Here is a 20,786-nt window from a genome sequence, read left to right as displayed (position 1 = left end):
GGCGAATAACTCGCTTTTATGGTTGTTAGGTATTTGGTTTTAATTCTTTTAATTTTTGGCTTTTATTGATACATCGTTTCGTTTCTCGCTGAAGAAGAGAGGCGTTTGTCCTCTCGAAATATTCGCTTCGTTTTTTCAGTATCTTCATTTGGCCTATAAAAACCCCATTTTTGCTCGTTTTTCTTTCTTTATGTGATGTCAGGCCAATGTGGTTTAAGAAATTATCTTCTATTCAAAGCTCTTTACACCTTTCCAAGAGGTTCCCATTTCCTTTAAATCTTTCTTTATGACATACGCCCACCTCAGACGATGATGACCTGCTTTCCGTTTAGCCCTAGACGGTTGACCGAAAAGGGCAATCTTTGGCAGTCTGTCATCGTTTATCCGCAGAACGTGCCCTAGCCATCTCAACCTTTATTTCATTATAGCCCTAGAAAGGGGGATTGAACCACATTTATCGTACAGCCTGCTGTTTGAAATATGGTCAGTCAGCCGGGTACCCAGAACAATCCGTAGGCAATTTCTCTGGAAAACATCTAGCAAATCTTCATCCGCTTTTCGGAGCGCCCATGCTTTAAAGCCCTATTTGACCACTGTCATCACTGTAGCTTCCAATATTCTATTCTTGGTTTGCAGACTTATCTTCCTATTCTTCCAAACTTTGTTTTAACTGTGAAAAACACCCTGAGCCTTGGCTACTCTACTTTTAACATCTTCACTGCTCTCACCGTCTTTACTAATAATACTACCAAGGTATGTGAAGCTACCCACCTGATCAATCTTTTCGTTACTCGACGTTACCCTTTTCACCTTCATTTATTCCTAGCCTTAGTGACTTAATCTTCTTAAAATTAAAGTTTCAAACCTATTCTAGCACCTTGAACTCGCAAAACCTCTAAAAGTTCATCCATTTTGCTCTCGCTTTCATCTAGGATGCTTAAATCATCAGCATAATCTAAGTCCTGGAGAGTTTTTCCTCCCCATTCGTAATAAATTTTTTTTTTTACAAAAACAAGTAGAATTTTCGGTTAAAATTTTTATAAGAATTGTATGTACGAGAATCTCTTGTGTAGTGCCTTAAAAGTAAAATAACATTACGGTATATTAGAACTGATTTTCGTTTTCCTAAATCTTTAAATTGTGTGCATTTGTGTTACTATTGTGCACTGTAAAATCACAGAGAAACAGATAGTTTATCTGTAAAAATACCGCAGCTCAAGCACTTTTCGTTGTTTTTATTGGCTTAAATCATCAGATTGCATTTAGGCATTGTTTTTAAGAGCTAGGGTTATTCGCCTCCAAAAATAAAGGAAAATGGGATAGTTTCATGACTACGTCACAAAAATAAGCCTATAGAATTAAAGTAAACTTTCCAAGACAAGAGTATATGACAAGGGTCTCTCTGTTTGGCAATAACTCCAATAAAGCGACTCTTGACAATCCCTGGACGTCGGATTAAAATGCTTGCGTTTTCTCAAAATCATTTGCTATATTTATAGCCTATATTATCCATCTTTACTTTATCTTTATATTTTTACATTATTTATATTTATTTATTGTATCTCTGTTTTGTATTTACTAATTCTAAAATTGCACTCCCGGAGCAAAACCAATTACCTGGGTTGTGAGCAAAGTATCAAAAATAATAATGAAATGCCATTCGATTATCATAGATGTTCGGGTATTAGTCACCAGTGTTATACCGGTAGGCCACGATGCCATCAGTATTATAGTGGTAAGCTACAATGCCCCAATATTGGCGTGGTAATGTACGGGTGTCACCATTTATTGGAGGGGAAAGTCCCGGCCCCAAATTATAATGTGATGCCCGCGTGTACTCCACCCGTTCTGCAAATATCAGGTTTGGTACTACCCTATTTACAGTATGCCCTGTCCCAGGGTATGATAACGCGATCGAGGGGTCAAATGGCCACTTTCTAATGCCAACCGTACCCGCCTTTGGTTACCACTAAAAAATCTCTAACTCTCTCCTTGGAGGTAACAAACCCCCCTGTCAGTATAATAATGACGGTATCTCTTAACTCTATTCCTACTCTGCCTGGGTTCCGGGAAAATTAGTAGACAGTTTGTAGAAAATACCTTACTTGTATTCTTCCAACGGTCACTTATAATTAACAAAAAAATATGTTTCCCCGAACGGGGTCTAAATGCAGACTAACTCAAAAGTAGTATTCTTTACAGCAACTGTTCATAAGGATGGACCTTTGCTTGGCCCAGCCAATCCTCTCAATCCCCATTCAAAACCAATTCTACCTTCTTAGCTTTATTATTCAATGACTCAAACCAGGAAGTCCAAAATAGAATTTACTTCAAAGCTTACTTATTGCAAAAACAACTATAGCTTAGCAACGACTTTTAAATTGTCATTGAAAATTATACTATAGGCAAATCTAAGCAAATGTAATTACGGAACAAAACCAGGTCATTTATCTGAGTGGAACCCGAACAATTGACTACCACTAAAGGTGGACGTATCAGGCTCTTATGGGGGGGGGGGGGAGAGAAAATTTTTCTAAGAAGTTCAAAACCTCAGATAGTAAAAAAAATTAAATCCAGGCCTGATTCTCGATTTTACATTATGCTTATGTCTTTTATCCAGAATTCTTTGTGGGTAAGAATGACACTTCATACTTTTTTTTTGAGAGGGGTGGAGATTCCACACAACAACTTATTGTGCTAGTCAGAATTTGGATTGGTCATAATACCAAAGTCGGGCCTAAAGCCACCCTGGTTTTAATGAGTGCAGAAATCCTAGAATTGGTACTAATTCATAGAAATGCAAGTGGGGGAGGGGGATGCAGGAATTTTATTGTTATTTTTTTTTAATGAAGATATCAAGTACCGTATAAGATATGATTTGAAACCTAGAGCGATTCTCTGTCTCCCCCCCCCCCTCCAATTTGTGCGTCTGAATCATTGATATTGTGAAATATGCTTAGAAAGGTAATTGCAAATATGTTGGCTGTAATGCAATAAGATATTTGGTGATTGTGTACTCATCACAGTTCTTGTAGACGAAAATATGAGTAGAGAGGGGTCATGAGCTCGTGACAGAACCACGTGGTTCTGTCAGCATTTTTAATACTGACGGGGCTCCAAATAAGGGCATAGAGTCATTAGGGAGAACACGTGGTTAATGGGGTCAATGACCTAAATTTCACAACAACAACCACGACCTTGACATTCGCTGAGAGCGTGCACTTACAACAACAACAACATCGACCTTGGAACACCTGTGCTGTCGACCTCAATTCACCTATCGTGAATCAATAATTCCCCTTAGAAACAACAAATTAATTTCCCTTTCTTGACAGATCAATCAATCAATGACATCATCTGTCAGACTTTAAAAATTTTCGCCTAGAAACGATTCTCCAGGAATAGATCCAAGTCATTAATGTCTTTGCCTCGGAAACAACTCTTTTGGTCGAACTCCAAAGGATATTAATAACCAAAGGCCATGGAAACAATTAGGCAAGAAGCATCTTAGCGATGAATTGTTTTAGCGCGCGAAAAGGTTTCATATTAATTTGAAATGCGTTAGCGCAGAGATGCCAATAACAAAGGAACACGCTGAATTTACGTTTAGGGATTATTTGGGCAAAACCGTTTTAGACAGGTTATGGAACTATTTCGGCGAAACGGTTAGAGACATTTTAAAAGATGATTTTAGGAAAGATTTTAGAAGAGAATTTAATGGTGAAACTCTGTGGTCGTTATAATACACAAGTTTCATTTGAACAGTGTTGTGAGGTCCTCTAACCCAACCCCAAAGGGTTCCAATCCTCCTACCCCAACCCCGAAGGAACCCCCGGTCCTCAAAGGCCCCCCAAGCTCCCAAAGGCCCTCCACCGGTCCCCAAATGTCCCCCAGGCCCCCAACTGCCCCCCCCCCCCGGACGCTCAAAGGCCCCCCAAGCTCCCAAAGGGCCACCGGCGCCCCAAAGGCCCTCCACCGGTTCCCAAATGTCCCCCAGGCACCCAAAGGCCCACCCAGACCCCCAAATGTCATCCCCCGACCCCAAACCCCAACCCCCCGTCCCCAAAAGTCCCCCCCAGCTCCCAAAGGACCACCGGCCCCCAACGGACCCACAGACCCTCAAAGGCTCTCCCCGAGCACCCGTCTTTCGTTGATGTGAGTTGTCTGAAACCTATGATTTGGGATGTGTAGTTTGCTACTTCAGGCTTTTCTGAGCAGGATTTCTTAGCCATTCGTAGGTGTGTGTTGACTGAAACCAATACTTTGGGATGAGTAGTTTGCTATTTCAGGCTTTTATGAGCTAGGTTTCTTAGTTGGTGTGTGTTGAGTGAAACTTATGATTTGGGATATGTAGTTTGCTTTTTGGACTTTTCTGAGTTGGATTTCTTAGTCTTTCATAGGTGTGTGGTGTCTGAAACCTATGATTTGGGATGTGTAGTTTGCTATTTTCGACTTTTATGAGCATGATTACTTAGCCTTTAATAAGTTTGAGGTGTAAGAAAATTATGATTTGGGATGTATAGTTTGCTATTTCAGGCTTTTCTGAGCTAAGGTTTTCTAGTATTTCGTAGGTGAATGTTGTCTGAAACCAATAGTTTGGGATGAATAGTTTGCTATTTTTGACTTTTCTGAGCTAGGTTTCTTAGTCTTTCGTTGGTGTGTGTTGACTGAAACCGATGATTTGTGATATGTACTTTGCTATTTTTGACTATTCTGAGCAGGAGTTCTTAGTCTTTCATAGGTGTGTGTTGTATGAAACCTATGATTTGGGATGGGTGGATTGCTACTTTTGACTTTTCTGAGCTGGATTTCTTAGCCTTTCATAGGTGTTTGTTGTCTGAAACCTATAGTTTGGGATGACTAGTTTGCTATTTTTGACTTTTCTGAGCTAGGTTTCTTAGCCGTTCATAGGTGAGTGTTGTCTGAAACCTATGATTTGGGATATGTAATTTGCTATTTCCGACTTTTCATAACCCGATTTCTTAGCCTTTCTTAGGTGTGTGTTGTCTGAAACCTATGATTTGGGATGTGTGGGTTGCTATTTTTTTGACTTTTCTGAGCTAGATTTCTTAGCCATTCGTAGGTGTGTGTTGACTGAAACCTATGATTTGGGATGGTTAATTTGATATTTTTGACTTTTCTGATCTAGATTTCTTAGCCTATCATATGTGTGCTCTTTCGGAAAATTATGATTTGGGAGGTATAGTTTGCTTTTTGGACTTTTCAGAGCTAGCATTCTTAGTCACTCATAGGTGTTTGTTGTCTGAAACTTCGAGTTTGGGATGAATAGTTGGCTATTTCAGACTTTTCTGAGCTAAGGTTTCTTAGTATTTCATAGGTGAATGCTGTCTGAAACTTATGATTTGTGATATGTAAATTACTATTTCGGGCTTTTCTGAGTTAGATTTCTTAGTCTTTCATAGGTGTGTAGTGTCTGAAACCTATGATTTGGGATGTGTAGTTTGATATTTTCGACTTTTCTGAGCTAGGTTTCTTAGCCTTTCATAGGTATTTATTGTCAGAACATTATGATTTGGGATGTGTGGGTTGCTATTTCAGGCTTTTCTGAGCAGGATTTCTTAGCCATTCGTAGGTGTGTGTTGACTGAAACCTATGATTTGGGATGGTTAATTTGCTATTTTTGACTTTTCTGAGCTAGATTTCTTAGCCTTTCATAGGTGTGTCCTTTCAGAAAATTATGATTTGGGAGGTATAGTTTGCTTTCTGGACTTTTCATAGCTAGGATTCTTAGTCACTCATAGGTGTTTGTTGTCTGAAACTTCGAGTTTGGGATGAGTAGTTGGCTATTTCAGACTTTTCTGAGCTAAGGTTTCTTAGTATTTCGTAGGTGAATGCTGTCTGAAACTTATGATTTGGGATATGTAAATTACTATTTCGGGCTTTTCTGAGTTGGATTTCTTAGTCTTTCATAGGTGTGTGATTTCATACGCGCGCGTACGTAGGCTATCCTAGCCTAACCTAACTTAACCTAACCTAACTTAATCTAACCTAACCTAACCTAATCATACACCTAACTTTTTGCCTGTCTCTCACCTAACCTAAGCTAACCTAAGTGAAGCGTACGTGGGCTAACCTAACTTAACCTAACCTAACTTAATCTAGCCTAACCTAACCTAACCATACTCGCCGGAAAAGGTTAGGTGTCGTCTCTTTGTGTGTGTGTTGGCCCTGTGTGTTAGTCGTCTCTCTCTGTGTATGTGTGCGCACGTAACCTCGTCTAATGTGAATTTCAACCATTCAGGCTGGTGGACTAAGACCCCAATTCTGAGCTAGTGAATTTCCACCATTCAGGCTGGTGGACTATGACCCTAATTCTGAGCTAGTGAATTTCCACCATTCAGGCTGGTAGACTGAGACCCCAATATTGAGCTAGTGGATTTCCACCATTCAGGCTGGTGGACTATGACCCCAATTCTCAGCTAGTGAATTTCCACCGTTCAGGCTGGTGGACTGGGTCCCCAATAATGAGCTGGTGGACTAAGACCCCAATTTACCAACTCTTGCATTTCATGACAGAAATTCAAAATGAACTTCGAAAAATCAAGAGAATGTAACTGTGAGAAGGTAAAGCACAGCAAGTCACTCCTGAAATATTCAAACTCTTTCATTTCACGACATAAATTCAAAATTAAATTATAAAAAATAATACAATTTAAATTTGATATAGTAGTTTTATTGTGTTTTTTTAAGTTTTAGTGCGTGTGTGTGTGTAAGTTTTCGTGTGTGTGTGAAAGTTTTTGTGTGTGTGTAAGTTTTTGTGCGTGTGTGTAAGTTTTTGTGTGTGCGTATGTTTTCGTGTGTGTGTGTAAGTTTTTGTGTGTGTGTGTGTGTGTGTTTGCGTTGGTGTGTATGTTTTTGTGTGTGTGTGTGTGTGTGTAAGTTTTTGTGTGTGTGTGTGTGTAAGTTTTTGAGTGTGTGTGTTAGTTTTCGTGCGTGTGTGTGTGTAAGTTTTTGTGTTTCTAAGATTTTGTGTGTGTAAGTTTTGACGTGTGCGTGTAAGTTTTCGTGTGTGTGTGCATAAGTTTTTGTGTGCATGTAAGTTTTCGTGTGCTTGTGTTAGTTTTTTTTGTGTGTGTGTGTGTGTGTGTGTGTGTGTTATTTTTTGTGTGTGTTTTCATGTTTTTTAGTGTGTGTTTAAGTTTTCGTGTGTGTTTGTGTATGTTTTTGTGTGTTTGTGTGTTTAAGTGTTTTTGCGTGTGTGTAAGTTTGTGTGTGTGTGTGTAAGTTTTTGTGTGAATGTAAGTTTTTGTGTGCTTGTTAGTTTTTGAGTGTGTGTGTTAGTTTTTGTGTGTGTGTAAGTTTTTGTGTTTATTAGCTTTTGCGTTTGGATTTATTTTTTTGTGTGTGTGTGTGTATGCGTGTTTGTGTGTGTTTTTATGTTTGTTTGTGTGTGTTTGTTTGTGTGTGTTTGTATGTGTGTGTGTGTGTTAGTTTTTTGTTTGTGTTTGTTTTTGTTAGTGTGTGTGTGTGTGTGTGTGTGTGTGTATCTTTGTTTGTGTTTTAGTTTTGGTGTGTGTGTGTGTAATTTTTCGTGTGTGTGTGTGTGGAAGTTTTGTGTGTGTGTGTGTGTGTATTTTTGTTTTCTGTTGTGATTGTGTTTTTTTGTGTTCTTTTGTATGTTTTTGTTTTTGTGTGTGTGTGTGTGTGTGTAAGTTTTTGTGTGTGTGTAAGTTTTGGCGTGTGTGTGTAAGTTTTCGTGTGTGTGTGTGTAAGTTTGTGTGTGTGTGTGTGTGTGTAAGTTTTTGTGTGCATGTAAGTTTTTTTGTCCATGTAAGTTTTCGTGTGCATGTGTAAGTTTTTGTGTGTGTGTGTGTGTAAGTTTGTGTGTGTGTGTGTGTGTGTATTTGTGTGTGTTTGTGTGTGTAAGTTTTTGTGTGTGTGTGTAATTTTTGGTGTGTGTGTGTGTCAGTTTTCGTGTGCTTGTTTTAGTTTTTGTGTGTGTGTTAGTTTTGGCGTGTGTGTGTAAGTTTTCGTCTGTGTGTGTGTTAGTTTTGTGTATGTGTGTGTGTGTGTGTAATTTTTTGTGCGTGTGTGTTTGTGAGTTTTTTTGTGTTTATTTGTAATTTTGTGTGTGTGTGTGTGTAAGTTTTTGTGTGTGTGTTAGTTGTTGAGGGTGTGTGTGAGTTTTTTCATGTTTGTGTGTTTTTAATTTTTGTGTGTGTGTGTGTGTAAGTTAGTTTGTGCATTTACGTTTTTGTGTGATTTTAAGTTTTCGAGTGCATTTGTAAGTTTTTGTGTGTGTGTGTGTGTGTGAGTGTAAGTTTTTGTGTGTGTAAGTTTTGGTGTGTGTGTGTCAGTTTTAGTGTGTGTGTGTGTTAGTTTTTGTGTGTGTGTGTGTGTGTAAGTTTTTGTGAATGTGTGTGTGAGTTTTTTTGTGTTCATGTGTAAGTTTTTGTGTGCGTGTGTGTGTGTGTGTTAGTTTTTGTGTTTGTGTTATTTTTGGTGTGTGTGTTAGTTTTAGTGTGTGTGTGGGTGTGTATTTTTTGTGTGTGTGTGTGTGTGTGTGTGATATTTTTTGTGTGATTGTATTTTTGTCTGTTAATTTTATTTTTAGTGTGAATGTGTTAGTTTGTGTGTGTGTGTGTGTGTGTAAGTTTTTGTGTGTGTGTGTGTAAGTTTCATCGTGTGTGTGTATGTTTGGGCGTTTGTGTTTAAGTTTTCATGTGTTTGTGTGTGTAAGTTTTTGTGTGTGTTTGTAAGATTTTGTGAGTGTGTGTAATTTTTTGTGTGTCTGTAAGGTTTTGTGTCGTCTAATGTGAATTTCAACCATTCAGGCTGGTGGACTAAGACCACAATTATGAGATAGTGAATTTCAACCATTCTGGCTGGTGGACTAAGACCCTAATTCTGAGCTAGTGAATTTCCACCATTCAGGCTGGTGGACTGAGACCCCAATATTGAGCTAGTGGATTTCCACCATTCAGGCTGGTGGACTAAGACCCCAATTCTGAGCTAGTGAATTTCCACCGTACAGGCTGGTGGACTGGGACCCTAATACTGAGCTGGTGGACTAAGACCCTAATTTTCCAACTCTTGCATTTCATGACAGAAATTCAAAATGAACAAGCCTGAAATAGCAAACTAGTCATCCCAAACTATTGGTTTCAGACAACAAACACCAATGATGGACTAAGAATCCTAGCTCTGAAAAGTTCAAATAGCAAACTACACATCCCAAATCGTAATTTTCTGACAACACACACCTATGAAAGGCTATGAAACCTAGCTAATAAATGCCGGAAATAGCAAATTAACCATCTCAAATCACAAGTTTCAGACAGCACTCACCTATGAACGGCTAAGAAATCCAGCTCGGAAAAGTCAAAAAATAGCAACCCACACATCCCAAATCATAGGTTTCAGACAACACATACCTATGAAAGACTACGAAATCTAGCTTAGAAAAGCCCGAAATAGTAATTTACATATCCCAAATCCTAGGTTTCAGACAACACTCACCTAAGAACGGCTAAGAAACCTAGCTCAGAAAAGTCAAAAATAGCAAACTAGTCATCCCAAACTATAGGTTTCAGACAACAAACACCTATGAAAGGCTAAGAAATTCAGCTCAGAAAAGTCAAAAGTAGCAATCCACCCATCCCAAATCATAGGTTTCAGACAACACACACCTATGAAAGACTAAGAAATCCCACTCAGAAAAGCCCGAAATAGTAATTTACATATCCCAAATCATAGGTTTCAGACATCATTCACCTATGAAAGACTAAGAAACCTTAGCTCAGAAAAGCCTGAAATAGCGAAACTACTCGTCCCAAACTAGAAGTTTCAGACAACAAACGCCTATGACGGACTAAGAATCATAGCTCTGAAAAGTTCAAATAGCACACTCCACCTCCCACATCATAAGTTTCAGACACCACACACCTATGAACGGCTAAGACATCTCGCTCAGAAAAGACAAAAAATAGCAAACCACACATCCCAATCATAGGTTTCAGTCAACACACACCTAGGAAAGGCTAATAAATCCAGCTCAGAAAAGTCAAAAATAGCAAACTACGTATCCCAAATCATAGGTTTCAGTCAACACACACCAACGAAAGACTAAGAAACCTAGCTCAGAAAAGTCAAAAATAGCAAACTACTCATCCCAAACTATAGGTTTCAGACAAAATTCACCTACGAAATACTAGAAAACCTTAGCTCAGAAAAGCCTGAAATAGCAAACTACACATCCCAAATCATAATTTTCTGACAACACATATCTATGAAAGGCTAAGAAACCTAGCTCAGAAAAGTCGAAAATAGCAAACTACACATCCCAAATCATAGGTTTCAGACACCACACTCCTATGAAAGACTAAGAAATCCAACTCAGAAAACCCCGAAATAGTAATTTACATATCCCAAATCATAAGTTTCAGACAGCATTCACCTACGAAATACTAAGAAACCTTAGCTCAGAAAAGTCTGAAATAGCCAACTACTCATCCCAAACTCGAAGTTTCAGACAACAAACACCTATGAGTGACTAAGAATCCTAGCTATGAAAAGTCCAAAAAGCAAACTATACCTCCCAAATCATAATTTTCTGAAAGGACACACCTATGAAAGGCTAAGAAATCTAGCTCAGAAAAGTCAAAAATAGCAAATTAACCATCCCAAATCATAGGTTTAAGTCAAAACACACCTAAGAAAGGCTAAGAAATCATTCTCAGAAAAGCCTGAAATAGAAACACACACATCCCAAATCATAATGTTCTGACAACACATACCTATGAAAGGCTAAGAAACCTAGCTCAGAAAAGTCGAAAATATCAAACTACACATCCCAAATCATAGGTTTCAGACACTACACACCTATGAAAGACTAAGAAATCTAACTCAGAAAAGCCAGAAATAGTAATTTACATATCCCAAATCATAAGTTTCAGACAGCATTCACCTATGAAATACTAAGAAACCTTAGCTCAGAAAAGTCTGAAATAGCCAACTACTCATCCCAAACTCGAAGTTTCAGACAACAAACACCTATGAGTGACTAAGAATCCTAGCTTTGAAAAGTCCGAAAAGCAAACTATACCTCCCAAATGATAATTTTCTGAAGGGGCAAACATATGATAGGCTAAGAAATCTAGCTCAGAAAAGTCAAAAATAGCAAATTAACCATCCCAAATCATAGGTTTCAGTCAACACACACCTACGAATGGCTAAGAAATCCAGCTCAGAAAAGTCAAAAAAATAGCAACCCACACAACCCAAATCATAGGTGTCAGACACCACACACCTACGAACGACTAAGAAAACCGGTTATGAAAAGTCGGAAATGGCAAATTACATATCCCAAATCATAGGTTTCAGACAACACTCACCTATGAACGGTTAAGAAACCTAGCTCAGAAAAGTCAAAAATAGCAAACTAGTCATCCCAAACTATAGGTTTCAGACAACAAACACCTATGAAAGGCTAAGAAATCCAGCTCAGAAAAGTCAAAAGTAGCAATCCACCTATCCTAAATCAGAGGTTTCAGACAACACACACCTATGAAAGACTAAGAAATCCAGCCCAGAAAAGTCATAAATAGCAAACTACATATCCCAAATCATCGGTTTCAGTCAACATACACCAACGAAAGACTAAGAAACCTAGCTCAGAAAAGTCAAAAATAGCAAACTATTCATTCCCAACTATTGGTTTCAGACAACATTCACCTACGAAATACTAGAAAACCTTAGCTCAGAAAAGCCTGAAATAGCAAACTATACATCCCAAATCATAATTTTCTGACAACGCATACCTATGAAAGGCTAAGAAATCCAGCTCAGAAAAGTCGAAAATAGCAAACTACACATCCCAAATCATAGGTTTCAGACACCACACACCTATGAAAGACTAAGAAATCCAACTCAGAAAAGTCAAAAAAGCACACTACATATCCCAAATCATAAGTTTCACTCAACACACACCAACGAAATGCTAAGAAACCTAGCTCATAAAAGCCTGAAATAGCAAACTACTCATCCCAAAGTATTGGTTTCAGTCAACACACACCTACGAATGGCTAAGAAATCCTGCTCAGAAAAGCCTGAAGTAGCAAACTACACATCCCAAATCATAGGTTTCAGACAACTCACATCAACGAATGTCGGGGGCTGGGGGAGAGCATTTGAGGGTCGGTGGGTCCGTTTAGGGCGAGGGTGCCTGGGGTAGCGGGGGGGTCCGGGTGGAGCCCGGAAGTGGGGCGTGGGGGTCGGGGTAGGCCCGGGGGGGGTCGGGGTGGACTTTTGGATGCGTGGGGGCCCGTTTAGGCGAGGTGGAGGACGGGTGGGGCGCAGGTGGTCCTTTGGGAGCTTGGGGGGCCTTTGAGCGTCCGGGGGGCAGTTGGGGGCCTGGGGGACATTTTGGGACCGGTGGAGGGCCTTTGGGAGCTTGGGGGGCCTTTGAGGACCGGGGGGTTCCTTCGGGGTTGGAGTAAAAGGATTGGAACCCTTTGGGGTTGGGTTAGAGGACCTCACAACACTGTTCAAATGAAACTTGTGTATTATAACGACCACAGAGTTTCACCATTAAATTCTCTTCTAAAATCTTTCCTAAAATCATCTTTTAAAATGTCTCTAACCGTTTCGCCGAAATAGTTCCATAACCTGTCTAAAACGGTTTCGCCCAAATAATCCCTAAACGTAAATTCAGCGTGTTCCTTTGTTATTGGCATCTCTGCGCTAACGCATTTCAAATTAATATGAAACCTTTTCGCGCGCTAAAACAATTCATCGCTAAGATGCTTCTTGCCTAATTGTTTCCATGGCCTTTGGTTATTAATATCCTTTGGAGTTCGACCAAAAGAGTTGTTTCCGAGGCAAAGACATTAATGACTTGGATCTATTCCTGGAGAATCGTTTCTAGGCGAAAATTTTTAAAGTCTGACAGATGATGTCATTGATTGATTGATCTGTCAAGAAAGGGAAATTAATTTGTTGTTTCTAAGGGGACTTATTGATTCACGATAGGTGAATTGAGGTCGACAGCACAGGTGTTCCAAGGTCGATGTTGTTGTTGTTGTAAGTGCACGCTCTCAGCGAATGTCAAGGTCGTTGTTGTTGTTGTGAAATTTAGGTCATTGACCCCATTAACCACGTGTTCTCCCTAATGACTCTATGCCCATATTTGGAGCCCCGTCAGTATTAAAAATGCTGACAGAACCACGTGGTTCTGTCACGAGCTCATGACCCCTCTCTACTAATATGACTACATTTCTTCAGTATTGGTGAAAATCCTGGCTGTTCTAGGTAACTAAACCATTATGTGAAGATAAAGATGATCGATTCTCGGAAAAAGAAAATTAAATAATTCCCATAGAACATGATTATAAATTGGAGACTAGCAGTAACCCCTATCAAGCAAGTGCGTAGGCTCAAGGACTTTGTTAATTTCAATCCCCCTCCAAATCTCAAGGTTGTTATGATTTGTTATGACTTAATTTTAGCATAGAATTCACCTATTTTTTGCACCGTTTAAAAATTTGCGCCCACTTTTAAATATTGATCCTTCTCTAAAGCGAATTCTGCGTCTTTGTCTGTTCCCTATACTCTTTCTTGAAGGTATGGGGGGAAGGTACAAAAAAACTTAAAAACACACCAAAAATTGTTTTATATTAATTTTTGTTATATTTTTACGAGTCGACCATAGGATGCTTTTCGGGGGGGGGGGGGGGTTAAAATACCACTACCACCTCTGGATACGGCCTTGCTTATAACAAAAATGGCTGTCTCCATCTTTTGTTGTGCAGGTATCAGTGCCACTTGACCGAAACATCCAAATTTTACCATCAAAGGTTCAGTCGGTACCGAAACGGAAACGAGGTATTCGCACATGTACACTGTTGAAGATGTGTTTTAGAAATCTGGATACGATAATATACTCTGAAACATGCTATAAGATACGAAACTATTAAGGAAGCTATTGAGTGTACTCAAGAAAAGATCAAGAAAAGGATGGATATTAAGCTGAAGGATAGACTATTAGAGTAGCTCAATGACTACGATTCGGGTGATCATGTTAATACGAGTGACTACTGGGCCAAAGAACAAGGAAATTATTTTTAACGAAGGAAAGAGCAAATTGTTAATGTGAAACTTAAGTGTTAAAGGTTCAGTTAATTTGCACAGTTATATTCATCTTCAGAGGTGTAACTAGTCGAAAGGGTGTGGGTGCGGGCACTGTAACAAAACTGTTCTGCTTTGTGCCACAACTTTTTGGATTCGAAGTTCTAAGAGTGTCGGAACGTATTTGAGCATATTTAGCCGTGATACATGATTCCTATGCCCCATTTTAGCCTTTATTCCTCCTGACTTGATGTTTTTTGCTTTTCTTTATAGACTGATCCTTTCAAAACAGAAGCTGGAGGAATGATTGATATGAAAGCTCTCAAGTCTGGAGAGCTAAAGCAAAATGATGACGCTTACAGCGTTAGCATTGGGACCCATTTTTCAGCTGAAACGAATGTGAGAGACGAGGATGAAGAAATGTAAGTAGGATATAAACGTATAATATAGTACAAATGAATATTAGTATGAAATATAAGAACAATAAATGAATAGAACTTATATGCTCTTATTTGTAAGAGTGCCAGGGGACCGAGCCTCGCTCGGTGAAGGGAATTTTAGGCATAAAAATAATGTTCGATGTATTCCCCCTTAGTAAAATACCCCCCCCCCCCGCGCGGAAATGCAATCCCCTTATACCCTGATTCACACAAGAAATAAACTTTCTTGTGTATTTTTATAAAATTAGTTGTATTGACGTTCATTTTATTATAGTTAAAAAATACAACAGTTAAATCAGTAAAAAAAAGGGGGTAAAAAGTAAGACCTTCTCTCAGTAAAACCTACAAGGTGTCAGTGATGCCAATTCAATAAATTCACTAAGTTTACAAACTCTAGAGGTCATTTTCCCTCTCCAATTGACATCCCTGGTAAGTGCAGATGCTAGAAGATCTTATTCTAATGATGGATTGTGTATAAGGGTGGCCGGCGTTTACCCCCCCCCCCCCAGAAAATACCCCCTCCCCCTCCTTCGGAAAGTAACCCCCACGGAAAATGCCCCCTCCTTGGAAAATACCCTCGTGGAAAATACCCTACCCCTATGGAAAATAAGGTTTCTAAATTTGAAACTTTTATTTGAGTTTTTTTTTGTAGTTTTGTTGAAAAGGTCTAAGGAACGGGAAAAAGAGGAATTTACACATCAGAAGTGTTTTAAAAACTCTGAAAAAAAAACACAAATCCATTTGTGTTGAAAAGACTTCCATTTGAACTTCTGCAATTTTTGGCAGTAGCGGGTGCCAAATTAAAAATAAAAAAATTGAAGAAGAAAAAAAAAATTAGGCAAACAATCATCAAAATTAATCCCAAAACATATGGAAACAAAAAGTATAAGAAGGTTTGGCTATCCTTTGACAGGATAGTTGGCTTTGGGAACCAACGCATTCTAAATTGTTTAAGTTTTCCCGGACAAAAGCGTTGTCAAATTCTACGAGTTTGTTTTTCTTATGTACCTAGTGTAAAATTACCACAAATCACCATCAGTATATGAATGAAAAACAGAAACTAATTGAAATTATAATATATCGCCTAGTTAAACTCAAAACGAGCAAAAAGTAAATGGAGTATGGCTGACAACACCCATGTCTTCTTCAGACCATAAAATAATTTGCACTTTACTTACAAAAAAAAAACAAAAAAAACATGTATTGTCAGTTTGATATACATATTCTGATATCTATTAGTTATAATATTTACGCTTGGAAAATTATTTGAATTTATTTCTACTATTTTTTGGCTTAACGAGGCCATGGGCACCGGCAAGGGGGGCAGGGGGTGTCATGGCTCCCACCTGGAAATTTGGGACTATATAGTAATTATAAGATCAAATAAAAATATTTAATTCAATATTTGTAATTTTGAATGCCAAAAGCCAGTATATTTGACAGCTTTAAACTTCGTAACTGTAAAAAAATAATTTTTTTTCAAAGTGACAACTAAATAAATACCATCACTCCTGGATAAAAAAATTGATAGTAAAACACAAAAACGTATCCGTTCAGGGGGAAAATAAGGAAATTCTTAGCATTCTGTTCAGGGGAAACATTTCTGATTATAGTGGCTTCATATATCAGCTCTTGCAATGCAATCAAAAGTTGACGGCATATTTTGACCGAAATCGCCCCTTATTAAGTTGTTTTCCTTGTATTTTCTATAATTATACGAACTTTCTTGTGTTCTAATAACTGCACTTATTACTAATAAGCAAATGCATATTTAAGATCACCATAAAAATCTGATTCTTTGCCTGAATGTTATCAATAGCTAGGCTTTTATACTTCCGTTATTGAAAAGGGTTGTTATTTACTTACCATTCATTAGTATGAAGATTTTTTTTTTTTTTTTTTTTTTTTTTATGCTCCAACCAAATCATATAGAAAAAGTTTTTGTGGAAAACTTCTTAGGGGTCACTCAGTCACAAATTAGAACTTTTTTTCCTTATTATGGGTTAAAATCTATTGGCAGCCAGCCAACAATGGGGCAACAAACATTTTTTCCATGGGTTTCCCCTATTCTGCTGTTTTTCCTTTGGTTTCCTTATAAATACTATATAGTCCCAAATTTCCAGGTGGGAGCCATGACCCCTCTGCCCCCCCCCTTGCCGGTGCCCATGGCCTCGTTAAGCCAAAAATGAAAAGAAATAAATTCAAATAATTTTCCATGCTTAAAAATACCACAAATCACAATAAATAAAAGAATTAAACCCAAAACGAACAGAAATAACAATAAATAACATATTCAAACTCAAAATAGCAACAATAAGTATGAGTAGGGCTGACAACCCCCCCCCCCACCTCATCAAGACCAGAAAGTTATTTGCACTTTACTGAAAACAAAATACATTATAAATGTTTTCACTTTTTTGACTTCAACAAATAAAGAAGTATTAAGACTATAAGGAATAGATATCACAATATATATATCAAACTGACAATACACTTTTTTTTTAATTACGTGCAAATTATTTTCTGGTCTGAATAGCCAGGGTTCTCTATAGTAGGGTTCTCTGATACGCTGAATCTAATGGTGTGATTTTCATTAAAGTTCTATGACTTTTAGGGGGTGCTTTTTCCTTTTTTTCGAAAATAAGGCAAATTTTCTCAGACGCGTAACTTTTGATGGGTAAGATTAAATTTGATGAAACTTATATTTTAAATCAACATAAAAATCTGATTCTTTTGATGCATCTATTGGTATCGAAATTCCGTTTTTTAGAGTTTCGGTTACTATTCAGTCGAGTCGCTCCTTCCTTACAGTTAGTTACCACGAACTGTTTGATTTGAATTTGAAAACCTTTTGAAACTTTCTTTCTGCTGGCAAATGCTAAGTTTTCTATGCTAAACTATTTTTAAATAGGTATAAGAAGGAGCAAGGTACATATACCGGTATAAGGTATGTAAGATACCAGAGGCTTATACAGAAGGTACAAGAATACCTATTGGGAAATCATCAAGGATGACACACAAAAACTTCGCATTTACTCTTCTGGTTTGGTCAGATAATTCTTCTTTATTTTTGTCTCTTGTTTTATCTGTCCCTAGTAGCAAGGATTTAGGGTATTGAACTTTGCTATGGTGTTTCCGCGTTTGGGTTGCCCCGTCTATGTATTTTCTTTTTATTTTGGCATTGGTTGTATATGGCCGACATATCGAGCCCTGCTCCTTGCAGCCAGTGTGAAAAATTTGTTTATCATGTTATTTTTTATAAACATATGTCATGAATCTTGAAACAATCTTTATGTTTACTTACTAGGCCTATATGTTTACTTATGTATACTAATCTTAATTGTTTACTTTTTCTCTACTAAACTGTTGTTTAGTAGGTGTAAGAAGACCCATTGGTAAGCCACCAAGAATAACAAATACAAAAAAATTGATAGTTACTAACTTGTTTTTGTCATAATTTAGATTTATTTTTTGTTCCTTGTTTTATCTGTCCCTAGTAACAAGGATTTCCGGTATCTCACTTTACTCTGATGTTCCTTTGCTGGGGTAGCCTTCTCTGTTGTTTCCTACAATAGCTACTTACTAGTATGAAACCGGCAATAAGAATGACCCAAGAGCGTTTCTCTTCAAGATCGGAGAGACATGTAGAATTTTTTTCCGGTTTTATAAAAATTTACCCATGCAAAGAATAAGCTGGGGTCTGTAAGCAAGCACTTCCGAATTGCAAAAGTAAGTTTAGCACCTTGTACCTTCTTGTTGCTAGTTTTCACTTTCCGGACTGAAAGACCCTCACTTGAAGGTCATCATGTAGAATAATTGGTATTGGAAAAAAAGAATGCAAAGCGAAGCTTTCTGATCTTTCTGATTATCATCTTTTGTAACTCAAGTAATACTCAAGTCCCTTTCATTCCGCCGGCAAGACTTAATCTTAATCCTTGCATGTTATATTGGGTGGAGTAGCCTCCTGAACCAGGTCAAAAGCATCACTCATTGACTCCTTTAAATGATGAATAAAGCATTTCTTCGTTTCAATGTGATTTATTTTCTGTCTCGCTGGCCCATAGTATTACCTTGGTTTCTTTGACTTTCTCTCCCCGCCCCCCTTTTCTCCTTCAGTGATTGATATTTTTTATGACAACTTTTTGCAGTTTATTCTTTTCAACCTCTGATTTTTTTCCTATACCACAGGCAGTTAAGCCCTTTAGAGGATGATCAACTAAATTTATCATTGTACGTCAACTAATGTGTCAGGAATAAGTACATCTTCTCTCTCTCCCCCTATTCTTCTTCATCTTTCTCTCTTTCTGTCACACTCTGTCTCTCTGACGTCAAATATTCTTCGGAGGTGCAAGAGTGGCCAAATACATTTGGACCACTCGCTTCAAACGTTTTTAATATCCAAGACTCGCTGACATTTAGGAGAACTGATCAAACAAAATTGGTTAACAAAATATGCCACACCAGGTCTGTCAATGCTTGGTATTTTCCCCATGATCTTGCGATTTCAATCCTGGGCCTAGGATGGGGGGAAATACCTTTTTTAATTACTCGATATCTTGAAGTTTGTTTTTATACGCAATATAAGAAAAACTTCAATTGACTTCTCAGTTGCAGCCAGGGTTGCCACTCCTAGTGGTTTATCACCATTTCTAGTGATTTTCTATATTGCCTAAGTAAAAATCACTAGATCAACCCACGAACCACTAGATTATTGAAGGAGATCAGTAAATCAACCACAAAATCACTAAAATCTGGTGATGTTTTTTTCACCGGCCGGCAAACCTGGTTGCAGCAGTGTGCTACATCGAAAAAACAGTAATCAAAGATTAAACGAACTAATCAAACAGTTCGTGGTAACGAACTGTATTTAAGGAGCGAATCAGCTCAATAGTAACCGAAACTCTAAAAAACAGAATTTTGATACCAGTAGATACATCAACAGAGAAGGGTTTTTATGCTGATTTTAAATATATAAGTTTCATCAAGTTTAGTTTTACCCATCAAAAGTTACGAGCCTGAAAAATTTGCCTTATTTTCAAAAAAAGGGGGAAACACCCCTTAAAAGTGATAGAATCTTGATGAAAATCATATCATCAGATTCAGCGTATCAGAAAACCTTACTGTAGGTGTTTCAAGCTCCTATCTGTAAAAATGTGGAATTTTGTATTTTTTGCAAGAAGAAAGATCACGGATGCGTGTTTATTAGTTTTTTTGTTTTTTTTTCCCCCAGGGGTGATCGCATAGATCCAGTATTCCTAGAATATCGTAAGAGATCTCATTCGAACGGAAATTAAAAGTTCTAGTGCCCTTTTTTAAGTGACCCAAAAAATTGGAGGCCAAAAACTTGGCCCCCTCCCACGCTAATTTTTCCCCAAGTCATCCAATCAAAATTTTGAGATATCCAGTTTGTTCAGCTTAGTCGAAAATTCTTTTTTTTATTTTTTTTTTATTCCAATATTCACGGCGACAGGTACTTCAAAGTATCTGATATGCCGCTATTCATTTACCTCTTTCAATGGCCTCGAGGTATAAAATGTCTATTGAACCTTCTTTTGAAGGTGTCAACAGAGGGATTTGCAGGCATAATATCCCCAGGAAGATCGTTCCAGATAGAAGTGCAACGCCGGATGAAGCTGTTCCTCAAGTACTCGGTTTTCGGCATATCCTACTACCTTAGATAATTGGACCGAGCTGTGTGCCTTCGTGTCTGCCTTGTCGGCTGGACAAAGGGGGGCACAATTCGAGAGAGCTCGTCTGAGGGAGACGAATTCATTTACTTGTAGACAACAGCTATCGACGCTACATCAAACCTTTCAGTTATAGGCTGGAACACTTCTTGTGTAGAGGCGCAGCCCGCACTATTTGCCACATTCCGGATCTTCTGAAATGGTGCCAACAGCGTTTTCGGAGCACCAGCATATAGCAGGCATCCATATTCAGCTATTGTTCTGATGCAGGTCTTGTAGAGTGGGATAATCGAACTGGATGAAAGAAGGTTTTTGCAGGGAAGAGTAACTCCAAGCTTTCTTGCGCAGGAGATTCTCACCCGATCAAGGTGGTTGTTCCAAGAGAGATCGGTGGAGAAATGAATCCCCAGTAGACGAAGCTCGTCGACTCTCTTTATAGCTTCATTTTTTAAGATGAAATTGGGGTGTTCACGTGGCACCTTTGATCGGGTAATTAGAAGCTCCTTTGCTTTCGATGCATTGAAGTTGATCATCCATGCATCAGACCACTTTTCAATTTTCAGAAGATCCATCT

General features: G+C 38.3%; 1 protein-coding gene across 1 annotated transcript in view; it reads left to right on the top strand.

The window, feature by feature from the left end:
• Positions 1 to 20,786, top strand: part of LOC148951843 (splicing factor C9orf78) — a 57,173-nt gene that overhangs the window by 13,144 nt on the left and 23,243 nt on the right. Inside the window, exon 3 of the mRNA XM_089089355.1 lies at positions 14,359 to 14,507. Coding sequence (XP_088945481.1) covers positions 14,359 to 14,507 — 149 coding nt within the window. The remainder of the gene's footprint in view (positions 1 to 14,358; positions 14,508 to 20,786) is intronic.

Source organism: Artemia sp. Qi Xiang Cuo, chromosome 5 (assembly GCF_049724085.1).
Source record: "Artemia sp. Qi Xiang Cuo chromosome 5, ASM4972408v1, whole genome shotgun sequence".
In the NCBI taxonomy this organism is placed as follows: domain Eukaryota; kingdom Metazoa; phylum Arthropoda; class Branchiopoda; order Anostraca; family Artemiidae; genus Artemia; species Artemia sp. Qi Xiang Cuo.
The sequence above is the reverse complement of the archived record's forward strand: the minus strand, read 5'-3'. Positions and strand labels throughout refer to the sequence as shown.